Source organism: Phyllobates terribilis, unplaced genomic scaffold, assembly GCF_046119375.1.
Source record: "Phyllobates terribilis strain yellow unplaced genomic scaffold, ASM4611937v1 Scaffold_11__3_contigs__length_659146591, whole genome shotgun sequence".
Lineage (NCBI taxonomy): Eukaryota > Metazoa > Chordata > Amphibia > Anura > Dendrobatidae > Phyllobates > Phyllobates terribilis.
Window position 1 is genome coordinate 470,952,311 of NW_027362771.1, and position 22,576 is coordinate 470,974,886.

The following is a 22,576-nucleotide window of genomic DNA, read 5'->3' on the forward strand; positions in this document are numbered from 1 at the left end:
ATAGCTTATGTATTCTTTCACAATTTAATAATTTGAGAAATATTGTATGATCAAAATATGTTTAATAAAAATTTATTTGATTTAAAAAAGAAAATTGTACATTCACACTGAAGGCATCAAAACTAATTAACACATGTGGAATTATATACTTAACAAAAAAGTGTGAAACAACTGAAAATATGTCTTATATTCTTGGTTCTTCAAAGTAGCCACCTTTTGCTTTGATGACTGCTTTGCACACTCTTGGCATTCTCTTGATGAGCTTCAAGAGGTAGTCACCGGAAATGGTCTTCCAACAATCTTGAAGGAGTTCCCATAGATACTTAGCACTTGTTGGCCCTTTTGCCTTCACTCTGTGGTCCAGCTCACCCCAAACCATCTCGATTGGGTTCAGGTCTGGTGACTGTGGAGGCCAGGTCATCGGGCGTAGCACCTCATCACTCTCCTTCTTGGTCAAATCGCCCTTACACAGCCTGGAGGTGTGTTTGGGGTCATTCTCCTGTTGAAAAATAAATGATGGTCCAACTAAATGCAAACTAGATGGAATAGCATGCCGCTGCAAGATGCTGTGGTAGCCATGCTGGTTCAGTATGCCTTCAATTTTGAATAAATCCCCAACAGTGTCACCAGCAAAGCACCCCCACACTATCACACCTCCTCCTCCATGCTTCACGGTGGGAACCAGGCATGTAGAGTCCATCCGTTCACCTTTTCTGCGTCGCACAAAGACACGGTGGTTGGAACCAAAGATCTCAAATTTGGACTCCTCAGACCAAAGCAAAGCGCAGATTTCCACTGGTCTAATGTCCATTCCTTGTGTTCTTTAGCCCAAACAAGTCTCTCCTGCTTGTTGCCTGTCCTTAGCAGTGGTTTCCTAGCAGCTATTTTACCATGAAGGCCTGCTGCACAAAGTCTCCTCTTAACAGTTGTTATAGAGATGTGTCTGCTGCTAGAACTCTGTGTGGCATTGACCTGGTCTCTAATCTGAGCTGCTGTTAACCTGCGATTTCTGAGGCTGGTGACTCGGATAAACTTATCCTCAGAAGCAGAGGTGACTCTTGGTCTTCCTTTCCTGGGGCGGTCCTCATGTGAGCCAGATTCTTTGTAGCGCTTGATGGTTTTTGCAACAGCACTTGGGGACACTTTCAAAGTTTGCCCAATTTTTCGGACTAACTGACCTTCATTTCTTAAAGTAATGATGGCCACTCGTTTTTCTTTACTTAGAATTTGTATTATGGCAAGAAAAAAGCAGCTAACAGTCTATTCAGTAGGACTATCAGCTGTGTATCCACCTGACTTCTGCACAACACAAATGATGGTCCCAACCCCATTTATAAGGCAAGAAATCCCACTTATTAAACCTGACAGGGCACACCTGTGAAGTGAAAACCATTTCCGGTGACTACCTCTTGAAGCTCATCAAGAGAATGCCAAGAGTGTGCAAAGCAGTCATCAAAGCAAAAGGTGGCTACTTTGAAGAACCTAGAATATAAGACATATTTTCAGTTGTTTCACACTTTTTTGTTAAGTATATAATTCCACATGTGTTAATTCATAGTTTTGATGCCTTCAGTGTGAATGTACAATTTTCAAAGTCATGAAAATACAGAAAAATCTTTAAATGAGGTGTGTCCAAACTTTTGGTCTATACTGTATATGAATAAATTTGACAAGAGGAATAACATTAAAAAATCCTAAGACATTTTGAAGAAAGGTGAGCAGTGAAACAGACATCTCAAACAGATTACACTTGACTACAGTAACAATAAATAAACCTGAGCAACAGACTAGAGCCTGAAAGTCACCACGCCAATAATACAGCTCCTGAACGATCCCGATTTTGGGTTTAATTTAAGATACTAAACAATACACAGCCCCCAAAATTGTGGCTTATTTTCAGAAATTGAGACCAGGAAGTTCAGGGACGATGAGAAGGAGCAGATATGTAGCCCCCCTTCCAGGAGGCTAATTAAATCTTTCCCTGCAGCCACAATAAAAAAAAAAATGTAAAAAAAAATTAGATTCTAAGAAACGTTTGGCAGAGGAACACACTGTTTTAAGAGCAGAGATAGAGGAGGGAGAGAAATTCATTCATTGCTAATATACTGCACAATTTAATCAACAACAAATGCTGGCATCGGAGACAGAAAACTGACTAATTAGCCACTGGCCGCAGGTCCTGGAAAAGCTTCCCGTGTCTGGGAGGCGCCTGATCTCAGCCATGCTTTCCACTCGTTCAACATACATTATATTAGCGTTGGATCCCAGCAGATATAGAAGATAAACGCTTAGGAGTAGTGATGAGCGAGTATGTTCGGTTAACCCTTTTGTCGAGTATACTCAGCCGAGCACCGAGTATTTATAGCGTGCTCGGGCTTTAAGTTTTCGTCGCTCCGTGAACATGATTTGCGACTGTTTGACAGATTTAATACATGTGAGGAATGCCTGTTTTTCCAGCATTCCTCACATGTATTAAATCTGTCAAACAGTTGCAAATCATGTTCACGGAGCGACGAAAACTTACAGCCCGAGCACGCTATAAATACTCGGTGCTCGGCTGAGTATACTCGACAAAAGGGTTAACCGAACATACTAGCTCATCATTACTTAGGAGTGTAAACAGCAGAGGAGCAGCGCGATTCACAGCCGCACCTCTCAATCAAAGAGGTAAACCGGCAGGTCAACAGAACGAGGGCAGGGAATGTCTCTAGTCACAGCTACAGTGGATATAGGAACCCATAGCAGTAATACGCTGCAGGATGGGAACTTAAAGGGGGTGTTCACTACTTTAAAAGTTAACTTCAATGGGCTCAGGATAGTGCAAGAAAGATAAAAATTATACATAAACCGTATACTTGCCTAATGTAATGGTGCCGCTCCTTCGCATTTACTACTTTGTCCCCTTAAGTCTCCAGGCATTGTAATCTGTTCTGGAATATGTGGGAGGGGAGTCAAATGAGCACTGCAACCAATCAGCAGCTTCTGATCGGCTGTAGCCTTTACATTCCATCTTCACAGGAAAAAAAAGTGGCTTCTTCCAGTTTGGACAGAATGTGAAAACTGCAGGAGAATAGTGGCCACTGATTAGCTGCAGCAGTCACATGACACCCATCCTGGATGATGCCAGGAGACAAATGGTAAGGAGCTGCACCATTATGGTAAGCTAGCTTTTATTTTCCTCACACCACCCAGGGCCCATTAGGGCTTACTTTTAAAGTCCCTTTTAATACAACATTATCAATGCCAAAATCACACATGTAGTTTTTGATGCAAAAAGTGAAATCAGACCCAGCAGGAAGGAGACGTACATATCCTTTTATATTTCCTATTACTTTTGAATCCATTTCTGGCGTTGACTGCAAAAACTGCATCGATTGCAGGTCTGATGTGAAATCCACGCTTTAACTGCTGTCCTGTCATGGATTGTCAGGGAGAAATCTGCAGTGACTATCCACAGCACAAAATTACATGATGTGGAGTTAAAATCTGCACCGCAGGTCAATTTTTGCACTGATTTAGTCTAAAGTGTAAGATTTAATAAAGTGTCCTCCACTTTACCATAATAAGCTGTGGTTCTTTTTCCACCCAGAAAACTTAAACATATTTGCCTCCTGTAAATATGGGCTTAAAAGTAACCCTGCTGGTTCAGGATTCCCTATGCAAGGAAAAGCAGAGCATGTTAGAGGAGTTAATTGGCATGTACAGCATGTGGGTCACAGGTAGTGGTCATCGGTGAAAGGAGAAGAGGTTATACTCGCGCTGCACCCTGCTTCTTTCCAATCAGGGAGGCAGCACAGAACAGTTGTGTCTGATCTTTAATCATGCCCACTGTTTAGTCTATGGATATCACCCCCTCAGCTTGTGAATGCGACAAGCAGGACGTCAATCAACTGACTAGCGGGCACGTGCCTGGAGAACAGTCAGGCACGTACCTGGAGAACAATCGGGCATGCCTGCTCCGTGCTGTGCTCCGCCCCGATGACTGGAAAGGAGCAAACAAAGCCGGATTATAACGGCGATTCCTCCTTTCACCCATGACTGCTACCTGAGACAGATATCCTATGGATCTGACTTATTACCTCCAACATGCTCAGCTTTCGCCTACATAAGGAATCTGAACTTGACAGGTTTCCTTTAAACATACAAGAAAAATAAACATCCAAGTAAAAGCATTAGTAACCACAAGCCACATGTCTCCCGATGATTGCCAAGGGACAACAGGTAAATGAGACGTAGTTCAAGTTTCTGCTTCTTACCTTTCTGGCAATGATCTGCTGACCAGCAGCGGTGCGTATAGTCGTTGTTAATGGTCGTCTTCGTACAAAGTGGCCTATCCTCCATGACCCCAGGACACATGTCACCACACTCCTTTGGTGGCTTATTACCGACAATATAGTTGTTGTAGACGGCCTCCAGAACCAGCGACCAATCCACTGTAGAAAGGTAACACAAGTCGGAGTTCTTTTCAATCCGTATAGCACCACGAGTAATGTTCCTCAGGCTGTACAGCCCAATCTCCTTCAGGTCTGTCATCTCAAAAATGACTAAGGCATAGTTATATAAGAGATTGCGACCACGAATGACTGTCAGATTTGGAAAGAGGTCACTTAGGCTTTCCAGGCCAGAAACTCGGAAAAGCAAAAGATAGTCCGTAATAACAGTAAGCTTGGGGAACCGCAAGTTTCGGAAATCCTCAGCCTTGCCAGTAGAGATGAGCAGAATCTGGAGGTAGCCTTCAATCACAACACAGTCTTCTAACTGCTTCAGCTCCTGGACGTCATTACGGATGTCCATGCTGTTACTGCAAACTGACGAGAGAAAGGAGAGGTTAGAAGCTCTACCACAAGATTTCTATTAACTACTTACATTTCACAGCAACCAATTCTTAAAGACAAGATTACAAACCCTATTACGTGGTTTTGAGAAACAGTGAAAGAATAACCTCTCATTCACTTATCTACTAATGCACTCCAAGGCAATGTTCACACAATGCGATCAAGCTGCGCTCTTTTGCAGCATTTTTTTTTTCTCTAATTGCTGTTAAAACACAGCAATTTTGCTGTAATTTAGAAAAATTGCAGCAAAAAAAAAAAAAAAAGCACAATTGAATGGAGTGAACATTGTCTAAGCGCGAGTTCAGACATGGCAAATTTGTTGCAGCTTTCTGGTCTGGATTTGCAACCAGAAATCTGCAGCAGGTTACGTGTGGCAGGAGACATCCACATAGTAAATAAAAATAATATTTCAGGGTGCATGATACAGATGTTGAAATCTGTAGAACACTCATTGTGGTACGAAAATGCAGCAGATTTTCACCCCATTGATTTATAGAGGTAACATTTGAGGTCTAGTTACACCACATTTCAGATGTGTGTGAAGATCCAGTGCATACAAAGAATAATGGTGTTTTCTACCCATTAATGAGGACCTTTCACCAGTTATAGCATGTTAAACTGACTACATGATAAAACGTGACTGCACAACTGACAAACAGTTTTATTTTTTTTATGTCACCTCTGTAGCAGAGATATTGGCTTGTAAAGTTTAGGTTACAATTTAGGATATCCCTAAAGGGGTGTTACTAGAGATTTAGTTCTGGGGGCGGGTACTTCTTCCCCTGTACGACGTTAACCAATCTTAAGCAGGAGGCGTAATTCAGGAAGAAAAAAAATGCCCCCAGAAGGTAGGAAGACCAGGCCTTCTCCTGTGAGACTGTATGTAATAGACAGCTCTGCTCTCAGAAACCTCCACAAAGAAGAGAATTCATACATACAAGCAATGTATATTTATGCATACATAATAAATGATAAGACATTGTAGGGGTTCACTCTCTTGGGTAGCCGCTTGGAACACAAAGTCACAGGGTTTTTATATCATAAATGGAATATTTCCACTGATTGCACAGTAGTGAGAACAAAACCATAAACATAAAATCCCTAGCCTTGTCCAGGTGCTAACTAAACAACAAGGCTACGTCCCCACGATCGGCAATAGCAGCACATTGGATGCAGCGTATTTTCGCTGCGTCCAAAATGCTGCATTCTAATTGCCGCACTTATTCCTCAGTACATGCAGATCCACCGCGTGTAATGGCATTCAATTGGTCAAAATCCGCAGTAGAGACTAGTGTCTCTGCTACAGAAGTTGACATGCTGCGCCTCTTAAACCCACTCTGCAGGTGAGTTTACACAGCGTTAAAAAGAAGCACAGTGGGCATGGCATTTCTATAAATTCCATCCACTGTGCTTGTAATGTAGAACGCAGCTCTTCCTGATCGTGGGCATTAAGCCTAAGACCCTGGCCATTTAGACACCGGTAAGCTAAGCTAAGCCATCTCCAGCTTGGTAAGACAAAACAGCCATCGTCCATATCAACCATTGATTGTTGCAGTTTGGTGAACACGATCTGTGCAGTCTCTTCTCAGAGAGATTCTGGGTTGTCTCTCTGCAGCTCCAACACAATCCATGCTGCTCAGCTTCCCCCAGCTGACTGACCAGTGAACACATGGTTCTAGTCATAGCTATCCAGGTACCTCTAACACTAACCTGAATAATACACACACACACACACACACACACACACACACACACACACACACACACACCAGTGCCGTAACTATAAACTTTGGGGCACAACTTCATAGTGGGGCCCCTCAACATGTCAATCACTAGAGGTTGTGCGGAACGTGAAGCCTGCTACGCATTGTTGTATACAACACACAGGCTTCACCACGTTCCGCAAGACCTTTAATAGATTTTGCTGTTTATGATGCAAGTTTTAGAAGTTAAATATTCAGTGAATATGTTTGGAAAATTAATAAGGTGAATAATTCCAAATCTTGCACAATTTTCAAATAACTGTATATGTTTATTAAATAGCAGGGCTTCTCACAGTTTGTCACAGAGATATTTGTGTCTGCTGAGACTGTCTCCTCTCAATGATGCTGAGAGTTTGTTACAGTCAGTGTGCACTGTGCCTGCCTTGCCAACTCTCTGTGATCTCCAGACTAACATATTGTTACAAGTCTTGTGCTATGAGACTCTCTAGGCCAGTGCAGGTTTCCATTCATTGACAGCTGGCAGAGCTCCTGGAAATTATTGAAAATGATAGACAATGTCACCCGGAGGACAAGAGAGACTGACAGGAATATAGGAGCTGGGTATTTTATGAGAAATTAAAGTATTAAAATACAATTTTTTACCATCAGTTTGGGGCCCCTTGGGTGTTTGGGGCCCCGGGGCAGTGCCCCGGCTGCCCGGGTTGTAGTTACGGCCCTGACACCCACCCCAAATATATATTCATTTACAAGCAACACATTTATCTGATAGGAATAATAAGGGTACGTTTACACAGGATATAACTTGAGTGGGAAATATTTTGTGGATTATGCCATGAATTACATGTGGATTTATCTCAGATTCGACACCCTGTATAAGGGTACGCTGGCATACCAATACAGTTTTTCAAGCAGAAAACACTTTAGGGACAAACACTGACTGTTTTTCCTAAAGCGTCTTTTCTGCCATTTTGGCTGCCATTGTTTCTTTTTATTTCTATGTATAATACAGTGAGCATGATGCGTTTAAAGGAAGCTCAAATGGACATGAATAGCATAATAATGTTTATTTCCACTTGTTGCACAGTCGCTAGAACAAAACCATAAACATATTATCCCTAGCCTTTGACATTGCAGTGAATATGTTCATTCTTTTTAGTATTTTATAAAACGCAAAATAAAAGAAACATTGTTCGCACATAGCTGAACAAAGGGTTTGGCAAAAATGAGCAGCATGTTGACATGGTGCGGATTACTTATGCAGTATGTGCAGGAGATACCCCCAAGAATAAGCTTGGCAGTCGCAGAACCAAATTGGTTTGCAGAATCAAAACATGTCCTCAGTGGCTGCAAAGTGGCTAAAAGAAAGGCTTATATTGTTCACGTTGGCAGGGAAGGTGTTAATACAATGCATTAGCACAACACACATCGGGGCAGCCTACCAACTTCCTACAAAAACACACTTTTTCCCTGCATGGTTTACAAAAGCAGCTTTATCCAGATTGCTCGCACTCACGGCAGACAGTGTGGATTACACAACTGCTAGCTTTTTTTGTGCCCCTAGGTAATTTTTTTTCTCTCTCGCTAAACGCAGCCGCTTTAAATTCTCTAATTTGGTTTCTGGTGATTTGGATCGCAAAGGACAACATTTTGTATTCAGGTACAATAGATTCCCCTCTTATCTGAATCCGCACATCAGCAACTTGTGCAGCCAATGAGACATTTAAAGAAAAAAAAAATCCACAAATTCTTGAAATATCAGGGATTTAGAAGAAAGAAGCAAGTTACAGTGAAAAGTATATGGGGGAATAGAGATGATCCTGTAATAGGACACAAGATCTTTCAGCCCACCCAGTCTTAACTTGAAAACCCCTTAGTGTGTTTTTACCAGACATGATCAATATTTTTAAGGCTAGTCTGTCAGCACAAAATGACTTTGCAAACCAAGCACAAGCAATCTGTGCACCCTAGTGTGGCCGATCAGGTCAGTGCATCTTCCCAACTCGCTGCCCTCTTTCTTGAAAGCTTTGGCTTTAAATTAGGAAAATGGAGATAGCTGGAAAACATGCATCTTGTAAGGACCCGCTCGACCATGTCAAGGGTGCACCTGTGATTGGTTTGAAAGTCATTTTGTGCAGAGACTAGCCTTAAAAATATTGTGGGGGACAAAAACCACCTATGTTAATTGTAGCCAAGTGAATGCCCATTTGGAAAACAGATTGTGACACCCTAATCCATCATGCTCCTGTCAAAACTCCTAACATTTTGGCTGTAATTTACCATGCTACACATGAACTTGTATACGTAGGAGGCATGGGGCATCTCGGGCTCGGCTTGAGTCAGAACAGTCACCAAATAGGAAATTTTATGCATTTCTTACAAAACATTATCCCTGACAGTAAACAGCAAGGTGGCATCTTCACAATGTGACAAGTATCTTCTTTCAAAATTCTTTCAAAAAGCACAACAACATGAAGACATGGCATTTGCTTATCAAATGAGTGAATTCGGTTTTCGTAGTTAATGGTGAAAAGTACTAAAAGCTCCTTACATCGAATATCTTTAATATTGACCTGGAGCTTCATATTAGTCAGCTGACTGACATATCAGGTCAGTAAATAATAATAAATTAAATTGTAGCTATTAAACTCCTGCGTGAAGCTGTGTAAATGTAGAGCTTCTGCAGAAAGAATATCCATTGAAAATGCACACAGTAATGGCCGATTATTATCAGCACTGACAGATTGGGATATGGATGAACGCAGATCTCTACATCTAGGAGTTCAGAGAAAAGCAGGAGAAAACAAGGCTCACATCCCGTTTTTCATGCTCTGGCATCCACTGCTTTCAAAGGAGCAACTGGAGTGGGTGGCATATTATGACAGATAAACCTTTCCTCGGCTGTGATAATATTTAAGTTGTTTTCTGCAAGTAGCTGTCGGGATGTACGGAGTCAGACAGGAAATTACAAGCATTTGTACACAGAAAACACCAGTCTACCTTCCTTTATAATACCTGACTGCCAGATGAAACTCAGCCATTGAGAGGGGAATCAAACATGGGCAGATCTCCGAAGGAGTCTGTGATACATCTGCATCTGGAGACCACTATGGACTGCCAACGACAGCTCAGATCTAAGCAGCATTGCTAGAGCAGTAAGGGAAGTATGACATTTCATCAACATGCTGTGGCCGCTCTACACAGATCAATTCCATTAAAAACACAAACTTCCATAGGGATCTGTTCAAGAGGGGGGCCTGCTCCATAAAAACTTTGCGAGCACATACCCTTAGGCTGGGTGCCCACGTAGCGTTTTTCAAGCTTTTATCCGTAAACGCTTGTGAAACGCATGGTCCCCAAGGGGATTCCGCATGTTCTATGCACATGCTGCGGATTTTTCCGCAGCGTTTATGCTGCGTACAAAAATCCGCAGCATGTCATTTAATTTTGCGGAAGCGCGGCGGAATGGCCGCCGTTGACTTGCATTGAGACTCATAGAATGCGCGTCTGTACATTTGACAAGAGGCTTCTATGCGTCTCTATGTGCGGATGGTACCCAAGTCTGGAGGAGAGAAGACTGTCATCCAGACCCGGGTACCATTGTACCTGTGAAAAAAGAATAAAATAATAAATAAAGTTTATACTCACCTTTCCGAAGGTTTCTCTGCATGCCACCATCGCTGAAGGACCTTCGGTGACGTCAGTCATGTGACCGCAGGCCCTTCACCGCTCTGTCTCGCGATATGCCGGCAGCCGGGAACCAGCCAGGAAGCAGCGCTGCAGCCACGCCGGGGCATCGGGGGTGAGTATAGCTTTATTTTATTTTATTTTTACGGTTCAGGCTGCGTGCCCATGTTGCGGATTACAAGCGTTTTTGCTGCGGATTTTCCGCAGCGGAAACGCTTGTAAAACGCTTGGTAATAGGCATCCCATGGTCCCCAATGAGAATCCGCGAGTTCTATGCCCATGCTGCGGATTTTTCCGCAGCGTTTATGCTGCGTTCAAAAATCCGCAGCATGTTCATAAATTTTGCGTTTCCGCATGCGGAATTGCCTTATTTAATGCATGAAAAAACGCAAGGCAACTCCGCATGTCGAAAAAGCGTGAAAAACGCGCGATAAACGCTTGCGGAATTCCGCATGCGTTTTTCCGGGAGAGGACATGTGGAAATGAAGCAGAAATTTTCTGCTTCATTTCCGCAACGTGGGCACATAGCCTCACACTGTATAAATCCATGCTGTTTGCATGGATTTATACAGTGTGACCTAGTTGTCAAGCACTTTCCAAGTGATGCTATCGCCTGGAAAGCGCTTGTCAATCTGCATGCGGAAACGCATGTGAATCCGCATGTGGATCCACATGTATTCTGCAGGAAAAACGCATGCACAATCTGCATGCGATTTTTCTGCCAGGGAGATGCAGAAACGCTGCAGAAGTTTTCTGCATCGTGGGCACATAGCCTTAAGCCACCATACATATTAGATGGCTGTCAGCCGAATAATGTTATGGCCAATAACTATTGGTCAGAGCTCCCATATACAGGAGCGCTCGCTCACTTATATCTGGTAGATCAATATGATCGACAGTCCGAAATTAGACATGACCGATCAACATCTCCTCTGACAATTAGTTGGCTGGGTCCCCATTACGTACAGGTGCATCTCACTAAATTAGAATATCAAAAAGTTAATTACAGTTCTTCAATACAAAAAGAGAAACGCATTATATAGAGTCATTACAAACTAAGTGATCTATTTCAAGTGTATATTTCTGTTAATGATGATGATTATGGCTTACAGCCAATGAAAACACAAAAGTCATTATCTCAGTAAGTTAGAATAATTAACAAAAAAACACCTGCAAAGGCTTCCTAAGCATTTTAAAAGGTCCCTTCATCTGTTTCAGTAGGCTCCACAATCATGGGGAAGACTGCTGACTTGACAGATGTCCAGAAGGCATTCATTGACACACTCCACAAGATCCCAGAGTTCCAGTTTTCATTTGGAAATCAAGGTCCCAGAGTCTGGAGGAAGAGTGGAGAGGCCACAATCCAAGCTGCTTGAGGTCTAGTGTGAAGTTTCCACAATCAGTGATGGTTTGGGGAGCCATGTCATCTGCTGGTGTAGGTCCACTGTGTTTTATCAAGACCAAAGTCAGCGCAGCCGTCTACCAGGAAATTTTAGAGCACTTCATGCTTCCCTCTGCCGACAAGCTTTTTGAAGATGGAAATTTCATTCTCCAGGAGGACTTGGCCCCTGTCCACACTGCCAAAAGTACCAATACCTGGTTTACAAACAACAGCATCACTCTGCTTGATTGGCCAGCAAACTCACCTGACCTTAACCCCATAGAGAATCTATGGGGTATTGTCAAGAGGAAGATGAGAGACACCAGACCCAACAAAGCAGACAAGCTGAAGGCTGCTATCAAAGCATCCTGAGCTTCCATAACACCTCAGCAGTGCCACAGGCTGATCGCCTCCATGCCACGCCGCATTGATGCAGTAATTGATGCAAAAGGAGCCCCGACCAAGTATTGAGTGCATTTACTGAACATACATTTCAGTAGCCCAACATTTTGGATTTTAAAAACATTTTTCAAGCTGTTATAAAATATTCTAATTTACTGAGATAATGAATTTTGTGTTTTCATTGTCTGTAAGCCATAATCACCAACATTAACAGAAATAAACACTTGAAATAGATCACTCTGTAATGACTGTATATAATATAGGAGTTTCACTTTTTGTATTGAAGAACTGAAATAAATTAACTTTTTGATGATATTCTAATTTTAATTCGCCATTTGTCCAACACACATGTATGGGTGGGGGGTAGGGGAGGCTTTAGAAGGACACAGAGCGACTTGGATGATCCTATCTAAGGTTTATTGACAACGTACAGACTCCATCAGGCTCAATATACCAAACCCGAATATAATATAATATAATATATATAGTGCCGTGGTTGACTGTTATTGGTCCCATTACTTGTCAATTGCTTATTTATTCCTATCATACATGCATACATTTATAAATATAGTCGTAACCACACACACACACACATTACAAATTTGCCTTTATCCTACCAATCTCTATTCCCCAGATTTCAACATAGCTGTATAAGACCATGGGGAAAACTTGCTGATCTCTGGGTCTTCTATCCCAGGTTCGGGGCTCTGGAACCTCAAGGGCGAAGGTTATGGGACTGGTGGAGAAGACAGGTACAGCACTCTGCTTTCTCAGGCAGTCCCATAGACCAGGGTTCCCCAACTCCAGTCCTCAAGGCCCACCAACAGGTCATGTTTTCAGGATTTCCTTAGTATTGCACAGGTGATAATTCAATCATCAGCACAGGCAATAGTTACATCACCTGTGCAATACTAAGGAAATCCTGAAAACATGACCTGTTGGTGGGCCTTGAGGACTGGAGTTGGGGAACCCTGCCATAGACGATGAATGAAGCAAAGGCTGAGTATGAGCACCTCTTCTCCATTGAAGACTTCAGAGACCAGTTCTTGGGTTCCGACTGCTAGAGAACTTCAACACATAAGCACGTTTTTCCATATCCTATAATTAGGGGATACCTTACTTTGTTTTTGTTTTTGTGAGCACGAGAGGGCTATAACCCTTTAATGTAAAAAGGAAAAATAAGGCTTTGAACTGTATACTTTCCAAAAAAAAAGTCTCACCTCTTAGCGCTACTTTGGTTGCATTTTCCAGCAATTGGATAAGAAGCTACTATTTAGGGCGAATCAAAGGTTAAATTTCCTACTTCAATCATTATGATTTTTCCCATAGGAAATATTAGCAAAATAAATCTGCCATGCTCACATACCAGGAGATATTTTCCCATGACTGAAGAGCGGCGTGTTAATTTTATGATGTGCCATGCTTTTAACAACACATCACATCTGTAACTATATTAGAAGTTGCATGTGAAATATTACAGTGTCACAGCCTGGACCCACTAAAAATAAACAGGCTCATGGCGTGTATACCCCATGTGACATGTATGTGTATACAGCACGTCACATACAACTGGAGCAAATAAGGACTCTGGTATTGGCAGTAAGTCTCCCCACTCCTACTTATAGGCGGAGGGTGACCTCACATTGGAGTCACAGGAAGTTCTGCCCATTCTTTCCTTTGACTTCTTCAATGGAAGCTTTTATGTGGAGCGGCCAATCAGATTGCAGCCATAACAAATCCAAAGTGCAGTCTATGAATGAGGGGGGGTGGGGGTGGGGTTCGGTCAGTAGTCCTTTCTTCCAGACCCTGTCAGGAATGCCAAGAATTTCAGGATTTTGCATTATTTTCTGAGTGGGGAGAGGAAAGGGATGGCTGAGGAAATAACCCTTTGGCTTCATTGCTTTCTGTTGAAAAGCACTTTGTCATTGTCAAATCTGACAATTCAGGACAATTAAATGTTAGCAAATCGGAAGAAAAGAGTCACAATACAGGCATCTGCTCCAATGAATCCCATGCAAACCTCTAAATACATCAATGTGGCTAGCTAAAAGATCAGATAACACAATAGAAACCAAATTAAAGTGAAACTGCATATGGAATGTGTATCATCTACATCCTGGTGAAAGTATATATACCGCACATCTTATTTATAAATATTTAGATTTTTTTTAATATTTTAGTCTCATTTGTTAAACACTAGAAGCACAAGTTCCGAAACAAAGATGTTTCGGAAGCTAGAAATATATGCTCTACATAATAAAAATTAACTCAAATTACCCATGTCTATTTAAATTAAACAAAATTGTATATGTGTTTTATGCTAAAGAATTAATTCGGCCACTTGGATTTCTAGCGCATGCATTGTTGTACAATGGAAATCCCTTAATAAAACCTCATACTTCTGGAACCACTTCCAATTTAAAAAAAAACTAATTACATTCCGGCATTCCCCGCATTTAAATACGCATTTCATAAGCAGGTTGATTCTGTATTGTAGCATTAAGTTTTGAGTCAATCACAAAAGAACAGATCAGTAGAAGCAGTGTTGGTAAAGTAATGTTGTTGTTCCATGTATGTATTTATATAACTTGGCAAGACAACAAAGAGTAACAAAAACAATGTCAGCTGATGTTTTTCTCGGACTCACCTCAATATTAAGCTCTTTATGTAGTAAGATTTCCTAACAATCAAGATTCCCCTCTCCCACCTCCCCAAAAAAAGGGGGGGGGGAATGAAAAACACAGCACAGCTTGGCAAAGTTATTGACCCAACTCAAAATTGCTTGACAAAGCAATATTTCAGAGGAGAGATAGATATAGATATATATATATATATATATATATATATATATATATATATATATATATATATATATATATATATATATATATATATATATATATATATATATATATATATATATATATATATATATTAGTCACACCTTGTACAAAAAGTGTTCCTAAGGCATGGATCACGGTGGCTGGACAGACCGCAGGTCTCCAGACCCAGGTCAATAACCTTATAGGCATATATAAGGCTGTCTAGTTTACGTCAGAAAATCTGCAGCCAGCCAGGTCATTGTGGTCCCTAATCGGACAGTGGATATCAGATGTGTGAAACCAACCTGGAAAGGTAACAAGTTGCTCCTGTAAGGTGGAGTGGGGGCAGGTAAAACAATCCAGCAGACCATGGTCCTATATACTCTCTGCTCATATTAGCTAAGAACCAATGATAGAAAAGAAAAAGGAGTCGTCATGATGCCAATACATCCTCTACGGTCATTACAATTTGTGATATTCTTGATCGAAACCCCAGGTCTCTGCATAATACCTTTTAAATTACCAGAGAATAAAATATATATTTTTGTACTGTGTTAGCCAGTAGATAGAAAAATATTTTAGATTTGAGAGTCCTCAATGGATGATACATTTTAATAGCTAACTGAAAAGATAGTAACAAATTGCAAGCTATCGAGACTTCTCAGGCCTCTTCATCAGGCAGAGTACAAGATGAAATCTGAAGAGTCACATTTATACACAAAAGAACACAGAAAAAATTTAATAGATGAGACAAATGTTTTGTTTTGCAGAATATACCAACACCGCTCATCAATACACTAGTGGCTAAAAATACTGTGTGCACACAACAAGCACGGTGGCATCATTTTGCTGCCGAGACTCCGCTGTGTAACAGCTGGCACCATTTTTTATAGAAGTCATATTTTATCATTTTCTAGCAGGTGACTATTATGGACCATTGTTTCTATACGTTACGCGCTACACAAACCTGAAATATATCGATTTCTAAGTCACATTTAGAAGAATAAATGTAAATTTACTGTCACTTGTTATAAAGTGCCTGCGGGAATTACACATGAGCTTGCCAAGTTCCAGGTGGTCTCATAGATTCTCCTCCACATTAAACTAAAGCTTACAGTCCCCCAGTGTAGGTGAGGGATAGAATACTTACATTGTGAGCAGAATGGTGGACTAATGTGAATGGGGACAATATTATCAACAGGGAAATAATAGCAAAAAGAGTGTGGAAAGGGACACTTTAAGGTGACCATACACCTTCAAGAACCTCGTTTGGTCCATAAATATTCCTCCCCGTATATGCTAGATTTTGTAAAATGTGTCCTCATTGGGGAGAGGGGAATATGCAACTGCCAGACACCCCTGGCAGGGTCTTATTTCTCTTCACAACAGTATAGGGAATGCTAAAATTCAACATGTCCTCTCCTTCCCGGTGGTTTGGCAGACCTTAGTCTTAGGAGCATGGCCATCTTCAGGCGGGAGGTCAGTAAGACAATTACTTAAAAACCATATAAACTTCAGCACAGAGTTAAATTGGTTTTTGGACTGATTAATACTATTAGAATCATCCATATATATTAGTAGAATATTTGGATTTCCTGTCTCAATGTGCCCTGATAATTGTGCCAGCTCATATCAGGGGTTCCCTATTGTGGGAAGAACCACCCTTCACATAAGGTTAAAGTTAAAATAATGCTATACTTAGAATTTATGATAAAAGTAAAGCTGTGATATAATCCATCTCCCATTGGTTCAGGAAATGCCGTACAGCGGCATTCAGTCCTGAAGAAATCCTGCGGATAACATGAGGGCTAATTCCCGCCAGCTTTGTAGCACTATCAATTTGCGAATGGTTGACAGGGAAGGCAAATCAAAGAGGCAGCAGCAATTATTATTCTTCTATCAACAGGGTAGAAAGGGGTGAGGCTCCTGCTGCAGTCAGTTGTCTAACAGCCAGTGTGAAGGGAACATGACTGATCCCCCAGGGCACAGAAAACATGTCTGTATATATTGCCAAGTTTTAATTGTGATAAGAGACAAAAAGTTGAAAAAAAAAAAAGATGAGTTTAATACAAGGGCTGCACATCAAAAATGCAAATCTGTTAGATTTCCCACTCGTAGGCTGCACATGAATTTGTCCCCATAAACATCAATGTAAGCAGCGTCAAGAAAATCACTTGCGACTTGTGACCAGTAAATGGCCAATTTGCAGACATCACTTGTCTGAGACACATTGCCATCACTATAAATTCATCTACTGTTCATTTTTATTTTAAACACATACAAAATCTATCACACACATGGACAAGTCAGTAAGAGTGAACAGTTTGAGTTCGTCACACTGCATAAAATGTCAAAGTTAGTTTTCCCTCAAAATCAAAGATATGATTGAACATGTAACTAGTCGTCCTTGCATAAATCACTACATTTCAGTAGAAATCTCCCTTCACCCTGCTGCGAGAGAAGCATTACTGGCTTTTCTTTAGGAAAAGGTTTCCCAAGCAAAACAATAGCAAAAGGCTGATATCTTTAGAAAATCAGCAGAAGTCATTTTAGGGCAATCCTTCCTCTTACTAGGAGACTCCCAGCATCCAACTTGTAGAAATAACATTACACTTAAATGATGTCAATAATGCAGCATAACCCAGCAGTACATGTGGCCAGACAACTGCTACGACAGGGCAGCCGGCCAAAAAATTCTGCTTCAAGTGCCTAGTTTGCAGGACAGAAGAGTACCACTGGCCACATTACTGGAGGGAATCTGATAGACAATGGAAATGCTTCATAGATGTGCAAACGTGGACACGGGCATGTCTATATCTGGAGTATCTCAAAAGCCAACACCCCCTTTTACAACAAAATAAATAATCTTCCACAAATTTTTATTTCTTTTTTAGAAAAACATGTTGGTCATAAAAAGGGTTCCTTGCTACAGAAGCACACATTTAATCCCAGATTAAAATCCATTTAAATCTTATAAATAATTTTATGCAGCTTCAAAAATCAGTAGTTCTAGAAGAAGAGCTGAAGACAACACTGCAGATGAGGTCTGCGCTCCACGAAGGACAGCGCGGCGGAGCACTGCAGAGCACAGCTGGCTCCACGCACAGACTGGAGTCTGGGAGGAATCTGGGATTGTGTGGAAGACGTTACAGCAGAAATATTTCTCCATTCGAGGCAATTTCCTCTGCAAGACGGCGAGGGCACGAGCAGGACAGTATCCTCCTCCCTGGCAACCAGACTAAGGACCCTTTTAATTGATGCGGAATAAAAAGAGGATAGAAGTTCCTCATTAGGGTCACGTGAGATTTTTTTAGCGTCTGTGTTTAAGTGAACTCATTGAGAAACACGTGGTGCTACAAACGCAGATACAACCAAGAAGATTAACCTCCTAGGCCGTCTGCTGCAGCTAAAGCATCACTGCAGAAGCAATGGCCCTGGAGCCACACAGGAGAAACATCCAACACCTGAACACACCGTACAATACAAAGCCTGCAGACCACATGGTGGCCTCGGCCAAGAAGGGAAGGGCGTACAGAAGGCCAACATGAGCCATCTAATGAAAACTGAAGGATGAAGGGACCGACTACAGACACCGAGTGACCAAACTGTACAAGACACCTCTGGGTCCATATATCAAAACTATTACATAGATCTCATTTTAATCTGAATGACGAGATTGAGATCACCGCCACATCACTGGTCAATGATCATCATGTGTGTAAAGCGCTGCGGAATATGATGGCTCTATACAAGCAAAGCACAATAAATATACATAGCATCTCCGTCACAGCATTGCTGACTTAATATGTGGAAGAATTTCTGCATGAAAATCCACCGCAGATTCACGCCTTTTCCTTTTACCATTTCATTTACTTTAGTGTGTACAATGACTCACACAAAAATGGATGAGAATAAAACATTGAAAAACAATGGGTCTGTGTGTGTTCCATTTTTTAAAGGGACCGTGCACACATACATTTGTTTTTTTTAATGCTTCCATTTGTTTGTTTTGTTCAAGTCAGTGCATTTCCTATTCTCATCCATTTTTGTGGATCAGACGACCATTCAAGTCTATAGGGATAGACCAAAAACTGATGTTGCATGGAGGCAAAACGGATGACACATGGGACAAAAAAAAAGTCTGCTTTTAACCAATGTAAAAACAGAAACGATGTGTGGATACAGACGAAGGCTAAAAATTGAGCTCACTGTAAGGATGAAATATTCACTGAACAGTCTTTAATAATGTAAAGCTGGCCATACACATGCAGAATCTCTCCCGACTGCCCCAAAAACAAAAGCCACTGGCAGACCGCTCTAGACAGAATAAAAGGGAAACCTGGGCACCAATACTGGTAATACCATGGACTCCAAAGACTTTTATCTAAGGTATATGAGAGCCTTAGAAGGGGTTGAATCAAGTTTTAGACATTATCCAGATTCCATAGGGCCCCACGATCATGTGCAACTCCGCTCCATTCTTAATAGGAGTGCCGAAGACCAGACGAACGCTGTGCTCCGCTATTCTGGCGCTGCCATTAAAAATGGATGGAGCTGAGGTGACAATGACTGACCACCACTCCATTCACGTGGGGCACTTCAGAGCCCTGATTCTTGGGATCGGTAGAGGTCCCAGCAGTCGGACCCATAGTGATTAGGAAGTTGTCCCCTATCCTATGAGTAGGGGATAACTCCCAGACTTTACACAACCCCTTAAAGTTAAATCATAGCAAAAAAAAAAAAAAATACAGTATTTTTCTAACCAATTTGCCCATTTCTGCATTCTATGATAACAAAAGTTATGAAAAGATATATCACAAAGCGGCTATCATTAACACATATACTACAGTTTTTGGAGGTTTTAAAATGTGGAGAATAAGGGAAAAAAAGCCACTTTTTAGCTTTGTTATCCTTCATTGCTCCACTAGTAAATTCGGTACATGTCAGATTTGCTATAGGCTCCCAAAAGCAGATGAAGACACACAAGGATCAGGAGTGCTGACGTTTAACATGATCATCCTTATTTTTTTTACTGAGGAATCACATCACATTTTTCTTTTACCAACTAAACATATACTGATTAAATTTGTTAGAATATGATTTTATTTCCTGCTGGGAGATTTTTTAATGCAACGTTTTTGTACATGATATTCTGGGGGCAGCCTCCTTGCATAATCTGTTAAATAAAGGGAAATGCTTTATAACAGTTACTAGCACCATAGAAAATAACTGTCTGAAGATATTAATTGAATTCTATGAGAGTTTTCTAGTTCTGATTCAACACCTACATTGAGGGGTGGATCCAGTCTTAACTTTCACTGTAATCCTGCCTGCGATGATCACATGGCTAAAGTGGTCTGTATGTACAGAACAGGGGCTGTCAGTTTATTGCAAAGTTTACAGGTCAAAGTAAATATTACAAGATTTCAGGATTCTTTTAAATATACTTTTAATATATTACTTCTTATGCTAATTTAAATTAATATGAAAAGAGAAAAAAAAAAAAACAGCAAAAGTTCTTAAAAAATAAGCATAACAAAAACCAGAGCCAAACAATAGATCATTTTCTGATAACATTCGCTTCAATCAAAAATTCCTTTTTTTTTTTTATTACACAAACCCAATAATGGCGTCAATCAGGATGGGACTGGGGGGGTTAAGTATCAAGGGCTGATTAAATATGTTGGTTTACATAGTGGTCTTCAAGTTGGGGACAAGACTGGAAGTGTAGCCAGCCTTACAACTACTCCTTTATTTGTAAAGATAATGGAATTGTGGCAGAAAAGGACAAAACTACAAGCATTTAAGAAATGCTGGGACGGTCAGTAATTGGTTGAAAACAGGGCACGTGCGTTAATAAAAAAATGATGCAGACTTAATACACCATATTTTTCCACTTAACTATGCCATTTCTCTTTTGTATGAAGATTTATGCATAATTCTTAAATTTTTAGACTTCGATTATCACATTTTCAAACTTTCCTCACATGAATACCCTCCTACATTTCAGCAATAGGCAAACCTGGGAAACCCCCATTGCTTCACCACAACTCTGGTGGTTTACATCAATCTACACCTAATTAAACGATTTAATTATTTTTTTTTTTAGATGCTAAATCAAAACAGCAAAATAAAAATGAAACAAGTATTGTAGCAGTCCAAAAGCCTCAAAACAAACAAAAGGTCGATCAGACCAAAAAAATATTTCTAATATGCAGTTGACAAATATATTTAAAGATTTGATACAAATGATTGACAACTGAACCCTTAAAATTAGGCGTGACTGACAATGGAGAACTGATCTGCCACAATAAGATGGAAATCTTTATCATAGAGAATTAAAAACAAATATTACACAGTTGTTTCAAAAATATAAAGGCGCCAAGAGCCAAAACATTTTTTTGGACAACACTATTTTCTTAAGTCTAGTGTTGTTCACATTTTTATGAAGACGAACATAACTATCATTTATAAATCCTTTTACAAGCACAATGTTTGTGTCTTTAATCACAAGCTCATTCAATACAAAGCATTACAATCTTTTCTGTTCCAATACCATATCAGACACTGTAAAAATCACGAATAATGATTCTCATGCTAAAAACACACAAGTCACTGCAGTATTTTTTGCCCATACGAACATTAAGAAATTTTACCACATATTTAAGCAGATTAATTCATTAAGATATTATGAAAACCTTCTTTGAAGTCCATTTGACTGGACTGTGAAAAAAAAAGTATCAATTAATATGAAAAAGCTGACATTTTAACAGCATAAAAATACAAATTTACTTTGAGCCAAATTATTAACTAAATTATGCACAAACCAGTCAATTTTGTTTTTGTTTTTTTATCATAAGCTTCAGAAAATTATTTAGTATCTCCATGTTTCCTAAAACTGGCAGAAAAAACACTAAATATAATAAAATAAAAAGAACACTAAGGGCAGAGTTCCCCATTTTTATACACACAAATTACTTATGTAAACGGGGGAAATCATATTACTAACATTGTTTTACCTTAATATAAAATATATAGAATATCCATCATCATCTGTATCTGTGATATAAGTGAATAAATAACAAAAGACTGTCACAGAAAACTGGTGTGTACAGGTGCGAACTAAGAGTAGCCATCTCTATTTAAATGTCATATTTCATGTTTACATGCTATAGCACTACAGAGTGCAACTTTGTTTGTGATATAAGTCAACTACGGATACAAGACATTGTTATCTTCAACAACATAATGCAATAATTTTACCCACACAAATTATAACCTACCATATAAGATGTAAAAGCCAAGGCTAACAATTGATCTTACATACATCTGATGAAAGATCATCAAAGCTTACATTCCAGGTACTCCTGGGACAAGAGCTTGGATACAACATAATAAAATAGATAAGAGGGCACAATTAAGGATTACCAGGCAACAATTTCACAATGGTTTCCCTCTTTAATAAAGAGGGCTCCATGCAACAACCTGCACAAAACGAGGGATGACCACAGCATATTGTCATAAGATTTTAAAGGCAAAGCTGTTTCTCACCAAACGTATAGCCACAAATACCGATGTAAAGGCTGAAAGCATTTATAAGGTTTACAAGCCAATACATGCCTAACGTAACGAAAAGAGAAAGTATAAGGCGATGTTTACTATATACTGTGGTGAAAACTGGAGAAAACAGAGAAGTTCCAGTTTATCAGTGACCGTCTCATTCTCACA

At 40.3% G+C, this 22,576-nt stretch overlaps 1 protein-coding gene across 1 annotated transcript in view; it reads right to left on the reverse strand.

Annotated features, from left to right (window-relative positions):
* Window positions 1–22,576, reverse strand: part of IGF1R (insulin like growth factor 1 receptor) — a 161,931-nt gene that overhangs the window by 134,961 nt on the left and 4,394 nt on the right. The window contains exon 2 of the mRNA XM_073653332.1: window positions 4,257–4,808. Coding sequence (XP_073509433.1) covers window positions 4,257–4,808 — 552 coding nt within the window. The remainder of the gene's footprint in view (window positions 1–4,256; window positions 4,809–22,576) is intronic.